General features: G+C 54.4%; 1 protein-coding gene across 8 annotated transcripts in view; it reads left to right on the forward strand.

Annotated features, from left to right (window-relative positions):
- The window catches only part of CDH23 (cadherin related 23), a 418,948-nt gene that overhangs the window by 330,915 nt on the left and 70,144 nt on the right, over nt 1–17,889 (forward strand). For 5 of the 8 annotated variants that reach the window (XM_032256272.1, XM_032256266.1, XM_032256269.1 and 2 more), the window contains 7 exons: nt 1,298–1,686; nt 3,907–4,008; nt 4,306–4,308; nt 8,154–8,303; nt 9,301–9,429; nt 10,463–10,591; nt 11,330–11,557. In XM_032256272.1, coding sequence (XP_032112163.1) covers nt 1,298–1,686; nt 3,907–4,008; nt 4,306–4,308; nt 8,154–8,303; nt 9,301–9,429; nt 10,463–10,591; nt 11,330–11,557 — 1,130 coding nt within the window. Of the gene's footprint in view, nt 1–1,066; nt 1,232–1,297; nt 1,687–3,906; nt 4,009–4,305; nt 4,309–8,153; nt 8,304–9,300; nt 9,430–10,462; nt 10,592–11,329; nt 11,558–17,889 lie in introns of those variants that run through there. The other 3 variants (XM_032256267.1, XR_004262173.1, XM_032256271.1) reach the window with 3 other exon arrangements.

Raw genomic sequence — 17,889 nt, forward strand, 5'->3', positions numbered from 1 at the left:
GTCCCAACCACTAGGTGGACAGAGGAGAGGCCACAAGCTTGAAAAGTCCAGCTCCATCATCCCAGGATCCAGCAGCTCCGACTGGCCTTTGGAGAGGGGCTGGGCAGAGCTGGGAGGGGTGAAGAAGACCTATCAGAAAGCTGGCTGCGGCCTGGCCTGCTGCTCCAGCCACTCCATGCCCTCCAGGGCCAGCTCAGGGCCTAGCATACACAGCCCCCTGACCCCCTGGAAGGGGCAACGCCCTTCCTGTGCTACAGGGCAGAACCTGAAGGCAGCCTGAACCTTGCCGAGGGCCCGAGCCCCACATACCAGGAAGTGCAAAATGAAGGGGAGACATGCCCAGTCTCTGTGGCCCTCTATATGTGGCCTGGGCTGTCTGGCCTGGGACGCAGTCAGGGACACAGCTGAAAGGAGCATTTTCTGGGGGCCCACTGTCCCCCAGAGAGGCTCCCTCAGCTGCTTTTCCCTCATGTCAGCTACTCTGGTGGCTCCCAACCCCTCTCTCTGCATCCTCAGATTATCTGTGGCACGCACAGGATGGGGTGGAGGGAGAAATGGCTGCAAATTCTCAGGTGGATTCTCAGGCACGTTAATACAGTTTAGGGCACACATGCTGCTATGGCCCAGTGGTTCATGGCTTTTTCTGTCAGGGATCTCCTCCCCAGAAACATGCCCATCCAGTCAGAGTGCCCAAGGAATTCCAAGGAAGTCTTGGATTCCCAGAGTGGTTTCATGACCACTCCCCTGCCCTCCTCTCGAGGTCTGTGGACTTCAGCTAAGGATTCCCAGCACTAGCTCCTGGTTGAATGGTTTGTTTCAAGGCACAGGAATTTGGGGTGTAGGGAGTGAGGAGGGTGGGGGAAGGTGTCTCTGACACTGAAGCCCTTCTGTCAAAGGGACCAAATAAAGGCTTGGCCACCTGTGAGGATGCTTTCTAGATCAAAGCCCCCACGATAAGAGGTCGTTCATTTCCACAACCTTTGTATGTCCAGATACCAAAGGGTGGTGGATGACCTTGAATTTTGAGGCTCCAGGAGCAGACCCACTCCCTCTGTCATACTTCTAGCGCCAAGGCTAAGCCCCAGAGGAGGGCTCAACAGTGCATGCTGGAGCTTGCCATCCACATTGACCTTGACCCATCCTCTACCACATCTCTGGGGATGATCCTGCCCACAGAGGTGGGGCAGCCCTTGCTGGGTGGGCCAGCCGGGGGGTATGGGTGTGGCAGCTTGAGAAGCTGCAGTGCAGCCCCACTCAGTTCTATCTGGGACTGCACAGCCTCTGTGTCCTCCTGCAGGGGACGGTGGCCTGGTAAACTACAGCATCCTATCGGGCGCAGAGGGCAAGTTTGAGATTGATGAGAGCACAGGGCTCATCATCACCGTGGATTACCTGGATTACGAGACCAAGACCAGTTACGTGATGAACGTGTCAGCCACTGACCAGGCACCCCCCTTCAACCAGGGCTTCTGCAGCGTCTACATCACTCTGCTCAACGAGCTGGACGAGGCCGTGCAGTTTTCCAACGCCTCGTACGAGGCTGCCTTCCTGGAGAATCTGGCACTGGGTACCGAGATTGTGCGGGTCCAGGCCTACTCCATGGACAACCTCAACCAGATCACGTACCGCTTCGACGCCCACACCAGCGCCCAGGCCAAAGCCCTCTTCAAGATAGATGCCATCACGGTGAGGGGCTGGGGGCAGGGAGCACCATTTCTTCCAATCTAACCAACATCAGTTGAGTTCCTTCTACGTGCACAGCACTCTCCTCTTTGTCATAAAGCATCCTCGAGATGGCCAGTCATGGTGTCATGTGCTTGTAGTCCCAGCTGCTTGAGAAGCTGAGGCAGGAAGATTGCTGGAGCCCAGGATTTTGGAGGCTGCAGTGAGCTGTGTTTGCACCACCGCACTCCAGCCTGGGCAACAAAGTGAGACCTCATCTCTTTAAAAAAAAAAAAGTCCCTGAGATAAATATCCCTGCGACATATGCATTTTCATATTTAGGGGTAAGATAAAGTTTATACCTGTGTAGGCTGGTATCCTTCTTGTTACTAGACAATGAAAGTCTATAGTAGGAAAAACCAACTGGTTTTCCTTCTGTTTTCACGCCCATCACAGATCCCTTCACCTCTGGTCGTCAAAGTGCATGTGGGGTTTTCCCCATACCAGCAACCAATTATCTGACTCTCGGGACACCAGCTGGGAATCCTTTAGCTCGATTTAATTCTGAACATTTCTACCTGGAGTTAGCGTCAGATCCCACAGGTTCGGAACTCAGTCCCTCCCACACACCAAGCAACTCTCCGGCAGGCACCACAGGATCAGATCCCACAGGTTGAGGGCTCAGTCTCACCAAACTGCCTCCACTTCAGCTGCCAATCACAAGCTCCAGGTGGTTTTACCCATGCTTCTGACCGACCGGCTACATCGGGCTTCCCACAACCCCGTCCGCAAGTTTGATAAATTTGCTAGAGCAGCTTACAGAACTCAGGGAAACATTTTACCTACTATTGCCGAGGTATTATGAAGGATATTCTAAAGGATACCAACAAACAGCTGAACGAAGAGACACACAGAGAAAGACATGGGAGAAGGGGCTCTGAGCTTCGGTGCCCTCCCTGGACATGCTACCCTCCAGGTACCCTGCATGTTGAGCAGCCTGCAAGCTCTCTGAACCCTGTAGTTCAGGGATTTCTTTCTTTTATTCTTTTTTTGTTTGTTTGTTTGAAATGGAGTCTCGCTTAGTTGCCCAGACTGGAGTGCAGTGGCACGATCTTGACTCACTGCAACCTCTGCCTCCTGGGTTCAGGCAGTTCTCCTGCTTCAGCCTCCCGAATAGCTGGGAATACAGGCGCCTGCCACCACACCTGCTAATTTTTTGTATTTTTAGTAAAGTTGGGGTTTCACCGTGTTAGCCAGGATGGTCTTGACCTCCTGACCTCGTGATCCGCCTGCCTTGGCCTCCCAAAGTGCTGGGATGACAGGCATGAGCCACTGTGCCCAGCCTAGTTCAGGGATTTCTATGGAGGCTTTATCACATAGGTACGATCAATTATTAACTGAATCTCCAGCCCCTCTCCCTTCCTGAAAAATAAGGGATGTGCAGGTGCAGCTGAATGTGTCAAGCTGCTCATCCTGGCTTGGTTTTTCTGGTGATCAGCCCCAAACCAGGAGCCCACCAAGAGTTGCCTCATTAGAGCGAGAGACTCCTATCACCTAGAAAATGCCAGGGAATTAAGAACTTTGTGCTGGGAAACAGAGACGAAGACCATACATATTTTCTTATATCACAGTGTCACAGAAAGCTCTACAAGTGATAGTTCCCTTTTCACCTTTGCTGTTAGGAAGCTCAGATATAAATGTTGGGCTTCATTGCAATAGCTATTCTTAGCTAGATGTCTGGTGCAGCGGTCTCTTATCTACTGCCAGGCTCTTACTCCTCCATCTTTGCTTTAGTATGTCTTTTATCAGAATCCTTTCTTTGAAAGTAGGCAAAGTGTGAATCACTACCATGTGTGGTTGTAGTGGAGGACACTGGGAACACAAATGGACACAAAGATGAACAAGTCCCTTCCCAGCCCTCAAAGAGTTCTCAGGCTAGGAGTGGAAATGGAAATAATCCGGGATGCAAATCAGAGCACCAAAGGGAAGAAGTGCAAAGAACAGAGGGCTGTTAGAGCTCCTCAGGGCCCAGCAGTCATACCTGGCTGGGAAAGCAGGATGGTTTCATGGAAGAGGTGGATTCCCAGTGGAATGTGAGAGAGAAGAAGGAGTTCAACAGACAGAGCTTCCTGGGGAAGTTATGCTGGGCAGAGGAAGTGACATGGAGGTGGGAAGGTGGGCAGAATGACCAGGGTTAAGCACGGTACGATGTAGTCACTCACCCATCTGGCCCCTTCCCTGCAGGGTGTGATCACAGTCCAGGGCCTGGTGGACCGTGAGAAGGGCGACTTCTATACCTTGACAGTGGTGGCAGATGACGGCGGCCCCAAGGTGGACTCCACCGTGGTGAGTGGGACCCAGGGTGAGAGCCCCTCAGGTGTGGCCCGTTGCTGGCCACAGCACTTCCAAACCCACATCTTCACCAGCCACCCAATGTATGGGCCAGGCAGTGGGTGAGGGCCTTGATAGCCTGGGACCTCACCGTGTGCAGCCATGCCACACCTTCCCAATAGGCTGGGCTATGAGACCTCAGGCAGGTGGAGGGCGCTGCTGGGAGTGGGGTCTGGAAGAGCCACAGACTGCTTACCATCTGCATCTTTCCCTTTTCTCTCGCCCACCTCCTGCTGCTGCCTCTGACTACAGAAGGTGAGTAGCCTGTGGCTGGAGTTCCCCCTGTGCTGTTGGCTGTGGCCAGTGCTGGCCGGGCTCTGCCTGGCCCTGGACCTTCTCACCTCTCCCAGAGAGAAGGCACATGGACAGGCCTCCAGGTCCCTTCCCAGTGCCTCCACTCTCACACCCGAGTTCAGGCCCCGCTGGGGCATGTCCCCTGCCTCCAGCCCTGCTCTCTGTGTCCTGCCAGCCCCCATAGGGTCTTGGGTGGGGAGAACACTAGCAAAGGAGTCACTGGAAGACCACTGAGGCCTCGTTCCACTTCCACTCCTCTCTGGCTGTGTGACACAGGCAAACTGCTTAATGTCTCTGTGCTTTCCTTCCTTGCATCTGAAATAAGGGTCATGCTGGCCTCCCTGCCATCCTCAGAGGATGTGATGGAAGCGGCAGGCAATTGCAGGCAGGAAGCCCTTTGTAAGCCAGTCCTAGAGGCAGGGGTGACCGCAGTAGAGTTCTTTCCCAATGCCTCAGCTGCCGCATCCATAAAGGGGACCCCTCCCTCTCTTGGGGGTTGGTGCAAGTGTGTGGGGTGGGATGCACATTGTGGGGCCTGGGGAGCACTTAGGAAGGGGAGCCATGGGTACAGGTGAGTCATTGCCCTCAGGACAGCCTCTAAGTAAAGGCAGAGAAGACCATGTGCTGGGGCCCTGGGGGAGGGGAAGCCACTGAGGTCAGAGATGCCAGACAAGGTTCCTAGGAGGGGCAGCCCAGCCTGAAGGGAGAGGCAGGCAGGGGTGCTGAGGCTGGGGTTGCAATGGGAGTGGGTCCAGGGCCGGCCCCCTGAGAGAGGTCCATGGATGGCATCCTGCAGTGACCCCAGGACACTCCGTCATTGATCTGGCCTGGGCACCGGCCAGTCAGATCAGCTATCATCTGGAGACCATCTGGGGCATCAGGCTCATCATCAGCTTTGGCTACAGCCACACTGCCACTCCCCACTGAGTCCCTGTCACATTAGCCTAAAAAAGCTGGAAGCAAACTCAGTGTCCAAGCCAAGAGCAGAACACAATTGCTTGGGGTCCTCAGCTCCAAGGCTCCTGGAGGTGCCAGGTTCCAGAGGCCCTGGCTGTGACTGGGCTGTACCTAAAGGCCCCTCCATCCATGGGGCCAGCCTGAGGGTGAGTGAGGCTGTAATGGGCATGGAGCCCCCACAGCTCCCCTCTACCATGCTCCCCAAGAGCAGCCGGTGAGCAGGGCACTCGGGCAGTGGATGCCGGGCCACCCTCGTCCTGCCACTCCCAGTCAAAGGGCAGACACGCGGGTAAAATTGGGCCCTCTCACTGAGCCTATTCATACAATGGGCCCACCTGGCCCTCACACTGCAGGAGGCTGGAAGGAGAGGCCAGTGGGAGCCCGAGGGTGGCAGGGATGGTGGGGAGGCCCCCCTCCACTGACCACCAGCCACTTCCTCAGCACGGTTGGCGAGGGCATTGGAGCACACGCTCCTGCCTGGGCCCCCGTATTTCCACAGGGCTTTGCCCTCTTCTGGGTAGCAGGGCCCACCCCCTTTTGCTCAGCCCTAAGAGGCTCGAGCTTCCTTTGCTCGGCTTCCTCTGAGAGGCTCCCAGGAGCTGCTGCCCCAGATTCACCAGCCCCAGAAGCCCCAAGCGCTGTTTGAGGCACTAGGGTGGAGGCAGAGGAAGGGGCCCTTTAAAGGTAGAACCATTTCCTCTGTGAGGCCGGAACCCAAACCACAGCTCACCTTCACCTGGCTCCTCTCCACCCCCAGCAGCCTGCCCTGGCCAGCCCCAGGAGGGGTGGGCAGGCAGACCGGAAGGGCAGACTGAGTAGGGCATGGCTCTGCTATAAGAACTCTTGAGTAAGCTCAGGCCTTCAGTAGGTAGGGAGTGCAATGTGGACCATCAGGCTCTGGGCGAAGACACAGATGCCCATCTCATCCCCATAGGCCTGGGCACCTGTCCTCCTTTCTCACCCACCAAGGCTGACTCCCTTCCACTGGGAGGTCCAGTGGCCCCTCACCCCTGCCTTGCAGCCTCACCATGATCAGAGCAGTAGTTGTGGGAACACCTGCTCTGTGCCAGGCAGTAAGCTGGGTTCAGGTCACAGCAGGAAACCAAAATCAAACCCAGCCCCTGCCTTCCTAAGTGTAAGATACAGTGAGGGAAATACATTGATCAAATGATCACACCTGGAAATGTATGCCTTGAGAGAAAGCCTATAATAAGGTGTCAGGGAAATAGAAGAGGGCTTCCCTGAGGAGGCGACTCAAGCTGAGATCTGCTGACGCATAGAAGTTGATCCAGCCTACAAGGAAGAGCATTTTGGGCAGAGAGAACAGCAGGCACGATGGTCCTGTGGTGTAGGGAAGCACGGCGCGCCTAACAAGGCCCGGCCAGAGTGAGGGGGTGTGGGAGGGATCTGATCACAGGGACCCCTGTCTGTTTTCACCCTGAGAACAGTGCAGTTGGCATGGTTATTCCCATTTCAAATGAGCAACTGGGGCTCAGGGACCTCGGGGAACTCCATACCAAAATTCATGACAGATGGGTAGAGTCTTGGCAAGAGAAATCACAAGTGTCTGCCAGGCAGGAAGCAGGAACAGGGACTCGGAGGTGCCACCCCTGAACTTGCTGTTTGCTCAGCTATTCCTCCCAACAGGTGTTCTCATTCTGATTTTCAGCTGAGGAAATGGAAAATCAGAGAGCTTGAATAACTTTTTCCAAAATCGCACAGCTCATACGTGGTGGGGTTGGCCTGGCTTTGAAGCCCAGGCTCACTCCCCTACACTTCTTAGAGCTGCCTACAGGTAGGGGAGTGTGGCTGGGACTGGGCAGTCAGACCTGTATAGGAGGGAGGATGGCATGGAATTTCCTCTGCAGCGTGCCCAGGCACAGCTGGCTCCCTGTGAGTCCTGTGCAGTCAGCAGGGCCTGGGAGCCCCTGAACCCTGAGCCCCACACCCTGGGAAGCAGATAATAGAGTCTGGCCTGGGACAGGGCAGTGGGAGAAGGCCTGTCCTGGGATATCTGGAACCTGAGTGCCTCCAGCCCTGCTCACGCCCTCATCAGTGAACCTCTGTGCACCTGTGATTCCAGCCTCGATGGCCTTGGCTGTCCATGGACTGGAGACCTCACCCGCAGCATGCCTTCACTCTCCTGCCACTCCACAAGAAGCCCGAGCCACAGACACAAAGCCACATGCTCTTGCATGCTATTTTCTGCACACCTGGTTTTTAGCTGACAGTTGGAAATTCACATGGCTTCCGCATCTGCCCTTCTACCCATTGGGACCAAGCCACCTCGCCCCCCAACCCCACCCCACCCTGCCCTGCTCCTGGGCCCATTTCCTTCACGCTAAGCCCGAGGTTGCAAACAAGGACACCTTCAGGCAATATGTGGCCACCAGATGTGTTTTGGACAGCCTACACATAGCTTTCTTCTCTAAATTTTATTACTCAACAGCTAATTTCACTTTAAAGTTTAGATTCCTTTTCATGAAAAATGGGAAGCTTGGCTGCTGCTAGACCAGCATTCCCAGCCTGTGTCCGCTTTAGCCGTGGCCTGGGTTTTCAGTTCTCTTGTACCCCCGCCTGTGACGGTCTCCCCACCAGTCCTCTTCCCTTGCCCTCCTGGCCAAGATTTGAGTGTGCCTACCCCTGCCCCACACCAATCAGACTGTTAGGAGCTATGGGCCCAGGGCCCCCTTTGTAAAGTCAGGATGGGCCTCGGTGGGCTCTGAGAGTTTGCTGATGTTCTAGAACCCACTGGGGGTCTAGTCCCCACTGGACGCATGCTGGGACCCTGGCGTTTGGGGCCAGGGAGGGGAAAGAGGCTGTAGGTCTCTGACCACGTTCACCCTCAGGTCTACATCACTGTGCTGGACGAGAATGACAACAGCCCCTGGTTTGACTTCACCTCTGACTCAGCGGTCAGCATTCCTGAGGACTGCCCTGTGGGCCAGCGAGTGGCTACTGTCAAGGCCCAGGACCCTGATGCTGGCAGCAATGGGCAGGTGGGCCACCAAGTGAAACAGCCGGGATCCGCTGTGTCAGCAGAGGCCCCACGGCTCCCATTGCTCCCACAGCTAGAGGGGCCTTCTGAGCCACCCCCATCACCAAGCACCAGGCGCTTCCGGGCTCTGCCCTGTACTCACCCAGTCTGTGGTCAGGGAGAAGGGACAGAGCTGCCTCAGAGCTGTGCAGATCGGTGGCCCTGGCTGGGTCATGCGGACATGGAGCCCAAAGGCTAACTATGGCTCAGCCCTGCAGTGAAGTTGTGTTCTGGGTGACTCCTCCCCTCACAACCCCAGCTCCCTGAGAGGACATGCTCGTCCTCCCTCCTGCTTCCCAGGCCCAGCCTCGTGGCGGGATGCACCCACCATCACTCCAGGTTTGCACAGCCCAGAGTGCAGAGGGAGAGGTGACAAAACCTGCCAGTGTTCACACAGCTCACATCTGTTCCATGCACTGGGCCTTGTGTTTGCAGGTGTTAGCATGGCTTGCATACTCTGGGGGATGGAGGGATGCTGGCTTTGGATACAAAAGTATGTGGGTTCAAATCTCTGGCTTTTGCAAGCTGTGTGACCTTGGCTGGTTGTTTCATGTTTCTGAGCCTCCTCTCTGTGAACTGAGGAGAACAGTTGCTTTTTGTCAAGGTTGCTCTAAGAATCAAGTAGAGTCCAGGTAACGCCCCAGCGCATGCTCACCCCAGCAGCATGAGCAAAATCCCCTCTACCCTGGGAAGACATTAGTGCCATAGGACTCATGCCCCGCCCTCCCAGGCCAGGATGCTGACATCCCCTAGGCCCAGGAACCTTCCACGGGTGCTACACTGCCTCCATGGGCCTGCACCCCCATTTTGAGGGAGATGAATCACTTCTGCATAAAATGCTGTACTCCCAGATGCCCTTGCTGAACAGAGGGTCCAGGTAGGCAGGGGAGGACCAGGCAGTCCCCCTAGCTGGCTCTCCTCCACATCTCCTCACCGCTCACCCTCTCTTCTCCCCACAGGTGGTCTTCTCCCTGGCCTCTGGTAACATCGCAGGGGCCTTTGAGATCGTCACCACCAATGACTCTATTGGCGAAGTGTTTGTAGCCAGGCCCCTGGACAGAGAAGATTTGGACCACTACATCCTCAAGGTGGGGCCTGGCCTCCCTTGGGCCAAGAGACCACTGGCTCAGTGCCTACACTGGTCACTACTGACCGTCCAGGAGAGAGCTCGCCCAGCAGCACATCCCGGTGGTCAGCGTCCCTGCTGTCACCAAGTAACATGGGGCCAGCTGCACCCCTAAGGGTCAAGAGCACAGTGAGGCTGACCCAGGATAGGGAGACCCCAGAGGGACCTTAGATACCCAGGAGTAGGCAGCTGAAGTGTCTGCCCCTGCTGTTAAGAGCCAGGAGGACGAGGGAGAGCCTGGTGGAGCTGGGAGAGCCTCAACTCTTCTACAAATACAGTGTGGCCTTGGGCAAGTTATTAACTCTGGGCCTCATTTTCTCTACCGTGTAATGTACAAAAAATTCCCCATCTGGCCTGCCCTGTGGAGGAAAGAAACAGGTACAGGTGTGAGGAGTCACAAAGGCTATGATTAGTGCAGAATTGCCATGGCTGGGATGTTTGCTGAGGACTTTCTGGGGACCTCAGGGCTCCACTTCTGCAGGGGGCTGAGCTCCTGCAGCACATACGGCTGTATCCAGGCTCCCAGGAACAGGGTCAGCCTATGGTTACGGTTCCAGCTCATTCCTGATAATATTACTTGAGGCTCTTTCCCTGTTTGCCAGAGATCATGGGACAGCGTGCATGGGACAGAGGCCTTTGAAGCTAAAGACAAGAGCCTTGGGTCAGGTTGCAGGCCCAGGGTCACCGTCAAAGGCTGTCACAGCCCAGAATACAGTCAGGGGTAGGCCAGGAGATCAAGGCTTGGGTACATGCTAGTCAGATTCCAAATGAGGATCCTAAGTCAGAAGACGATTGGGCAAGAATCATTTGCAGCATGGGGCAGAAGGTGAAGGCGCTGGGGAGAGCCCAGGGCTGGCCAGGCCACCCAGCGGTGATCAGTGAGTCTCTTTGCCTTCCCAAGTGCTCCCCACTGAGTGCACAGCCCTTTTGGACTCCATATTCCTGATCCTGCCCCCACCCTTCAGCCCTGACTCCAGTTGCCCTCCTCCTTGCAGGTTGTGGCTTCTGACCGAGGCACCCCTCCACGGAAGAAGGACCACATCCTGCAGGTGACCATCCTGGATGTCAATGACAACCCTCCAGTCATCGAGAGTCCCTTTGGATACAATGTCAGTGTGAATGAGGTGAGGGCAGCCCCGGGGCCCATATAGCTCGACATCCAGGGGGCATGAGCATGAGCCAACCATGGACCACCTGTTTAATGTCTGCCTGGCCCACCGGCTCCTCAGATCTCATGGCTGGGAACTGTGACTCATTCATAATGCTATCTCTAATGCCTGGCCCAGATCCTAGAACTCAGTATCTTTTTGGAGTAGAGGAGAAGAGAGAAGAGGAAAAGAAGAAAGTTGCCTTTCACTAGACAGGAAACTGAGGTTTACCCAGGGAGCTTGCTTTTTAAAAAAATGTATTTATTATTCAGCAATAAGATTGAGCCACACCAATCTGCCCTGGCATTGTTGGGTATCATACCAGGTCGGACATTCATGAAGGCAGGATGGCATGGGGCCAGAGTTTAGCTCTCAGGCCAGACTCCCTCGCTTCAGCCCACTGATTGGCTGTGTGGACTTGCATACATTCCTTCCCTGCACCTGTTTTCTCATCTGTAAATAGGGATGATGATGCCAGTACCAAACTCACAGAGTTGGAGAGAGGACCCAGTGAGTTAATGCGGGCTCCAGCAGGTCGGAGGTGCCCGCAGAATGTTCGCTGCCGTCATCCTTATGATCTCCCTCATTGCTTCAGGGTAGATGCAGCAAAGCTTTCAGGAGACACAGGGGGAGCCTTTGGGTTACAGGAACAGGCGCAAGACTGTGCCCAAATCCCTTGAATCAAGAATGACCGCCCTCCTGCTCTCTTCCCAGAACGTGGGTGGAGGTACTGCTGTGGTCCAGGTGAGAGCCACTGACCGTGACATCGGGATCAACAGTGTCCTGTCCTACTACATCACCGAGGGCAACCAGGATATGACCTTCCGCATGGACCGCGTCAGTGGTGAGATCGCCACGCGGCCCGCCCCGCCCGACCGCGAGCGCCAGAGCTTCTACCACCTGGTGGTCACCGTGGAGGACGAGGGCACCCCCACCCTGTCAGTAAGCTGTGGGTGTGGTCACAGGGAGGAGCGGGTGGGCCGGGGCAGCTCCGCCTCCGAGTGAGGGGAACAAGATGCGTGGGGTGGAATTCCATGGGGCAGGCGAATCTGGACAACTTTTCACTGTGCCTTTCGTCTGTCTGCCCAAGATGGACTCCCCTTATGGAGGCCTGTTGTGTGCAAAGCTGGGGTGCTGGTTTGCCCGCGTTTACAGCTACTCGTACGGTCTGTTGCGTCCTCTCTGCTCTCACAGAACAGCTCTATGGGGTGGTACAGCTTGAGCCGCTGTTTTAGGGCCTGGCCCAGGGAACAAGTGGGTATGAACCTAGCCCCCACTTCACTTGCCCAGCTATGCACTGTGGGGCCACATCAATGTGTATAGTGCTATCTTATGGAAAAGGTGCCTCTCTGACCCCCTTCCCGTACGTTGTGTGGTGCGGCATGCTGTCACAACGCGTCAGGGTGGGAAGGGACTGGTGTCTGTGTTCACAATGATTCTCCAGCGAACAGAGCCACTGCCCAAGGCAACGTTCAAAGTTTGCAAGGTTAGAGAAGGACTCTGGGCCTCAGGGGCTGGATGGAGATCTCTAGGAGGTGACAGGCTGTGTTGGGAGTGGTTTATAAACTGAGAGCAGGGAATTTGGAGTCAGGAGCACTGTGGCCGGCTGCATGATCTTGAGCAAGTCAGAACCTCTCAGCATATTGCTTTTGTCACCTGCAAAAAGTTGATAATAGCTACCTCATAGGTGTTGTTTGGGGAATCAAATTAGCTCATGTCTGTGGGAGCACTTGGTAAACCATGAGGAGGAAGAGGACTGTTATTAGTTCTCTATTGCCACAATCGTGCTGCCCGACAAGCCAAACAAAACAGAGGTGTAAAACAACAACCACGTCGCGCTCATTCCGCAGGCTGGCCATCTGGACACGGCTTATCCGAGTGCTTCTTCTGGTCTCAGCTGGGCTCCTGCATTTGTGTCTGGGCACCTGCCTGTCAGCAGGGCTCTGTGCTTCTGAGGGTCGGCTGGCTAGCAGCTGGATGACAGGGGCAACTCGTCCTCTAGAAGGCTAGCCCGTGCCTGTTTCTGTGGGGCTGGAAAGTGTCCAGAGCAGACAGCAGAGGCATGCAAGGCCTCTTGAGTCCCTGGCTTGGAACTGCCACAAGGTCACTTCTACCACAGTCTGTTGGCCGAAGCAAGTCACAAGGCCAGCCCAGACTCAAGTTACGGGGACATAAACTCTACCTTTTGAAGGAATGAGCAACAGTCACACTGCAAAGAGTATGGCTGCAGGAAGGTGAGAGTTCAGGGACAGTTTTGTGATCTGGAAGGACCCTGATTGCAAATGAGGTCTCAGCTCTGTCCCTGTCACAGCAGGTCAGACCCCTCCCCTTTGACAGCAGCACTGTGGGAGGCGGGGTCACATCAGGTCTGGCCAGGGCTCTTTATCTGGAGCTTATCTGGAGATGTTGGTCCAGTAATCCCAGGAATTAGGATTGGGCCAACAATCCAGGGACCCCCCCCACCCCCACCCCAACATTCTGAGGAGTTTGGGCAGTGGGACTGACTCTGGGCACCCCTGTGGGCATCCTTAGCCCCACGGCTGCACAGTGTCATCACTAGCCACCTCAGCCAGTCACACCCAGTGGGCTAAAAAGGGGCACATTTATAGGACACGCATCACTCACTGGACAGGGTGGGGCTGGGGCAGAAAGGGGTATCATTTATTGTCTTAACGTGGAAGGACCCCGTTTCGATACAACCCCTCCGCAACTGCACCTGGCTTCATCTTGGTCATCTCTTTAATAGCACTTGTGAAGCAACAGGAACCGAACCGTGGAGTCAGAAAGAATCAAAATGCATTTTCCCACAGAGCAAAAATTCTACAGAGAATGTTGATTTCGGGCTCAGTGATGTCGGAGCTTGTGTTTCTTGGCCTTTCCCTCATTGTTGCGAGGTAGCTACTATAACTCCAGGCATCAAGTCAGCATCCAGGCAGGAAGATGACAAAAGAATGACAAACAGCTATGGCAGCTGCTTCTGCCTTTTTATCAGGAGAGCAACAGGTTTCCCAGAACCACCCTCCAGAGTGCTACTTGTGTCTCCTTGGGCAGAAGTGGCTCACACGGATACCCTAGCTGCAAGGGAGGTTAGGAAAAATGAAGGACAGGATTATCATGGTCGGCATATTACATGGGGATCAGATATATCACTGCCCACACAAAAGCAGGTGTCTGTCAGCGAGGAAGAGGTAGAGAATGGATTTGGGGAGGGCATCTGACAGCATTTGCCACTCTGCCCTCCCCAATCCTAACGCAGGCCAATCAACATACCACCCCCACTACCCACCCACACTCCCACCCCCACAGTCCTAAATCTCCCAGGGAGGCCGTCAGTGGGATCCATAACATTCTAAGACCCTGCAGTTTAGAGGCAAAATCAGACTTCCTTTGGGTCCCCAGAATAAATAGGAACTGAAGAAATGGAAAATCACCCCAGCCACATTTAATCACTCAGAATGCATGGGCCACTATCCAAGCAATCCTTTAAAATCTTGGGATTGGTCCCCATGGCTAAAAAGTGTTTCCATCTGCTGGCCAAACCCTCTGTAAGGACCCATCCCAGCCCCTTGGGGACCATAAGCATTCCCTCCTCACATTTCAGCCCCTGACATTCTGGCTCTCCTTAAAGCAGGGTTCAGCCCATACTAGCTCCCTGGTGTGGGAAACTGGGTGGCATCAGCCCTGCTCATCCTGATCATCACCAGCTCTGCTCCCTGAAGCCCCAGAAAATACCCTCAGGATGACTAGGACCAGTGACCTTGAGGCCATTCATCTCCAGGGGAATATGTATGGGGCTTCCTGGGCTGAACCATGAAGGTTTCTTCCAGACTGTAATACAAACAGCAACAGGTACCAACTTGAAAGATTTACAGAAAAAATTTTGTTATTATTGAGACAGAGTCTCACTCTATTGCCAGGCTAGGGTCCAGTGTTGTGATCTTGGCTCACAGCAACCTCTGCCTCCCAGGTTCAAGGGATTCTCCTGCCTCAGCCTCCCAAGTAGCTGGGATTACAAGCATACATCACCACACCCAGCTAATTTTTCTTATTTTTTAATAGAGATGAGGTTTCACCATGTTGGCCAGGATAGTCTTGATTCCTGACCTTGTGATCTGCTTGCCTTGGCCTCCCAAAGTGCTGGAATTATAGGCATGAGCCACCATGCCCAGCCAGGAAAACAATTTTAAGTTGAAAAGAATCTATCCCTCTTCAATGTTATCCCCCTGGTTCTCCAAGAGGGGAAAATATTCCTAACATTTGGTTTTTGCAGGGGACACCTCAGTAAAGAATTGTAGTGACCATAAGAACATAGTTTGAGAAACTAGCACTAAGCCATATTTGTTCATTCATTCACTCATTCATTCATTCATTCATTCATTCAGCTGTTGTTCCCTAAATGCCCACTGTATGCCAGGCACTGGAGATGTAGAGATATATCTATAGAAGACAATGTGGTCTGTGGCCTGAAGAAATGCAGTTCAGTAAGGGAGGCAATGAGAACACCAGCATGCAATGGGGCACTGAGAAGGGCTTGGGGAAGACTTCCTGGAGGAGGTGACACCTGGGCAGAGTCTTGTTGGTCAATCTTGGTTAGCACAGCCAAGAAAGAAGCATATTCTGGGGTTCAGCCTGCACACAGGCTGAAGAGCAAGCAATCATCAGGGGTGGGTTCCGGGAGCCACAGGTAGCTTAGGCTCAGGGCTCTCTATCTCCATATCCTCCCAGGACAGTCTGTGTGGGGCTTACCATGGGGGCTGATCACACCACCTTCTCAAGAACCCCCTCTACTGCCTCCAGGCTTAGCTGAGCCAAGGTGGGGATGGGGCAGAGCTGGCAAGCAGGGGTCATGCAGCCCACAATGCCCACCAGGGTAGCTTGCCTCCAAGGAGCACTGGACCCTTGAAGATTTGCTTCCACTGACTAGACTCTCACCTTTGGGCAGTGAACCCCTCAGGGTTATGAATAGCCTCAAGGGCAGGGCCCTTCTCTGCCATTGGGCAGATTTCACTGGATGTGTGTGTGATGAAGGAGCATTGTTCCAGCCCCTCCTAGAGCAAGCAGAGGCCTGAGCAGCATGCGGCCAACCACCCTGAGATTCCAGGAATGGCTGCCACAGTCTAATGGGTGAGAGAGCGGCTGCTACCCTGCACAGATCATCCCAGAGAAACCCAGCAGGCCCATACGCCATCCTTTTATTCCCACTGCAGTTATCTGCTTAGCTTCAAGACAGCCTTCACTGGCTCAGGACCAGCCTTGCTGGAGGACAAGGGCATGAGAGATTCATTCATTTGCTCATCTAACACTAAGTATGTGCCACGCTTATACTACAGGGACCGGTCTGCCCTCCAGCAGCCTACAGTCAAACGGAGTAATGGACAGCTGATGTGTAATGGAGAGCTGACACTGTGACACGTAACGGAGGGCTGACGCTGTGTAACGTGTAACAGAGAGCTGACACTGTGACACGTAATGGAGGGCTGACGCCGTGTAACGTGTAACAGAGAGCTGACGCTGTGACACGTAACGGAGGGCTGACGCCGTGTAACGTGTAACAGAGAGCTGATGCTGTGACATGTAACGGAGGGCTGACACTGTGTAACGTGTAACAGAGGGCTGACGCTGTGATGTGGTAGAGTACTAGGAGCCGGGAAGCCAGGGCAGGTTTTCTGGAGGAGGCATCATTTGCATCTCTGTCTTGAAAGATGAGGCTCCCTAAGCAGGGGGATAGGATTTGGCTGCTAGGACCCTCCCCAGAGCCAAGAGAAATTCTTTGCGTCCCTCCGTCTCTGCTTTTTTCCCTGGACTTCCTCTCCCCAGTTTTCCTGAGAGCTGGACATTCCTGCAAACAGCCTAGGCCACATCTGCCCTGCCTTAGCCCGTATCACCCAAACTCGGAACAGCTGTGCTGCAAGGGGTATCCGGGACAGCCCCAGGCCTGCCACACAGTGGGTGCCACCCAGCCAGGGAAAGTCATTGTGCAGCCTCAGCACCTGCCTGGCTCCAGGCCATGGGCAGAGAGGCCAGGCTTGGGGGAAGGGTCAAAGTGGTTCTCAGGGAGGCCCCTGCAGAGGAAGAGCTGGGCCCAGGGAGGAAGGACAGAAGGCAACTGGGAGGTCAGGAGTTAGCCCAGCCTCAGAGGCACTTGGCAGTGGGATGGTGAGGGAGGGAGGGCCTGACCATGGCCTCCCCGCCCCATGAATTGCAGCCAGCAGATAATACTATTCCAAATAAGATGCCCCGGCTTCTCAGGCTAGTGAGGACCTGCAGAAGTCACCTATCCAGGCAGAAGGACAGAAATCTCCCACCGCCCCCTTCTGGTATGCAAGTCCCCCACAGCGGCCCCATGACAGCCTATGAGCTGGGGACACTACTCTTGGCAGTGCACCTCATATCTTTAGGGCAGAGGGCCCTTATGTTTATTAGACTTAGACCCTGCTGCTATTGTGAACTCTGCTTCCCCTGGCATGAGATCAGAAGATCCCAGCCTGGCCCTCGCCCTCTGTGGCACCAAGGAGGCTGGCCTTCCCTGACCCAGCACAAGAACATCCAGACCCTTCCTTTGGCCTGGCTTCTTGAGGGATGTTCTGCAGTTGCCCAAATGCTGCACATGCAACTGGATAAGTTCCTCCGAGAGCACCTGGGGCTCAGCTGCTGAGGGTTTCTCCCTTCCCCATCCCCTAATGCAAGCAAGAGGGGTGCCTGGGCCACTGTGCCTATCAGGAGTCCTCTGGCTCCACAGTTGCCAGGAGCTGATGTGGAAGGAGGCTACCCATCAGCAGCAGGGTCTTCTGGACCCAGGAGAAGGCCCAGACCAGGGCAGGCAGAGCACAGATAGGAACATTTCTGGTGTCCAGTACAGTGGAGCCCTGGACCTGTGGGCACAAGGTCATCTCCCAGAGCCCTGGTATGTGCTCTAGGCAAGTCCAAGGGGAAGGCCAAGCCAGATCCTGGCCCATAATACCACTCCATTCAGTGAAGAGAGAGCAGGAGACCCAGGGTTTAGTCTTAGTTCCACCATTCACTTGTTTTGACAAGACACAGATCTTTCAGAACCTCTATTGCCCTGCGTGTTAAATGCCAGCAATAAAACCACCCAAAATTTTCAGGGAAGGGGGTGGATCAAACAAGTAATACCATATGTGAAAGTGTGTTGGAAAGCACCAAGTATTATTATTATTATTTTTTTAAATGTTGGGATTACAGGCATGAGCCACAGTGCCCGTTTTTTGTTTTTTTTTTTTTAATTTTTATTTTTATTTATTTATTTTTTATTT

The sequence above is a fragment of the Sapajus apella genome, unplaced genomic scaffold (assembly GCF_009761245.1).
Source record: "Sapajus apella isolate SASKATOON/1434 unplaced genomic scaffold, GSC_monkey_1.0 scaffold94, whole genome shotgun sequence".
Classification (NCBI taxonomy): Eukaryota; Metazoa; Chordata; class Mammalia; order Primates; family Cebidae; genus Sapajus; species Sapajus apella.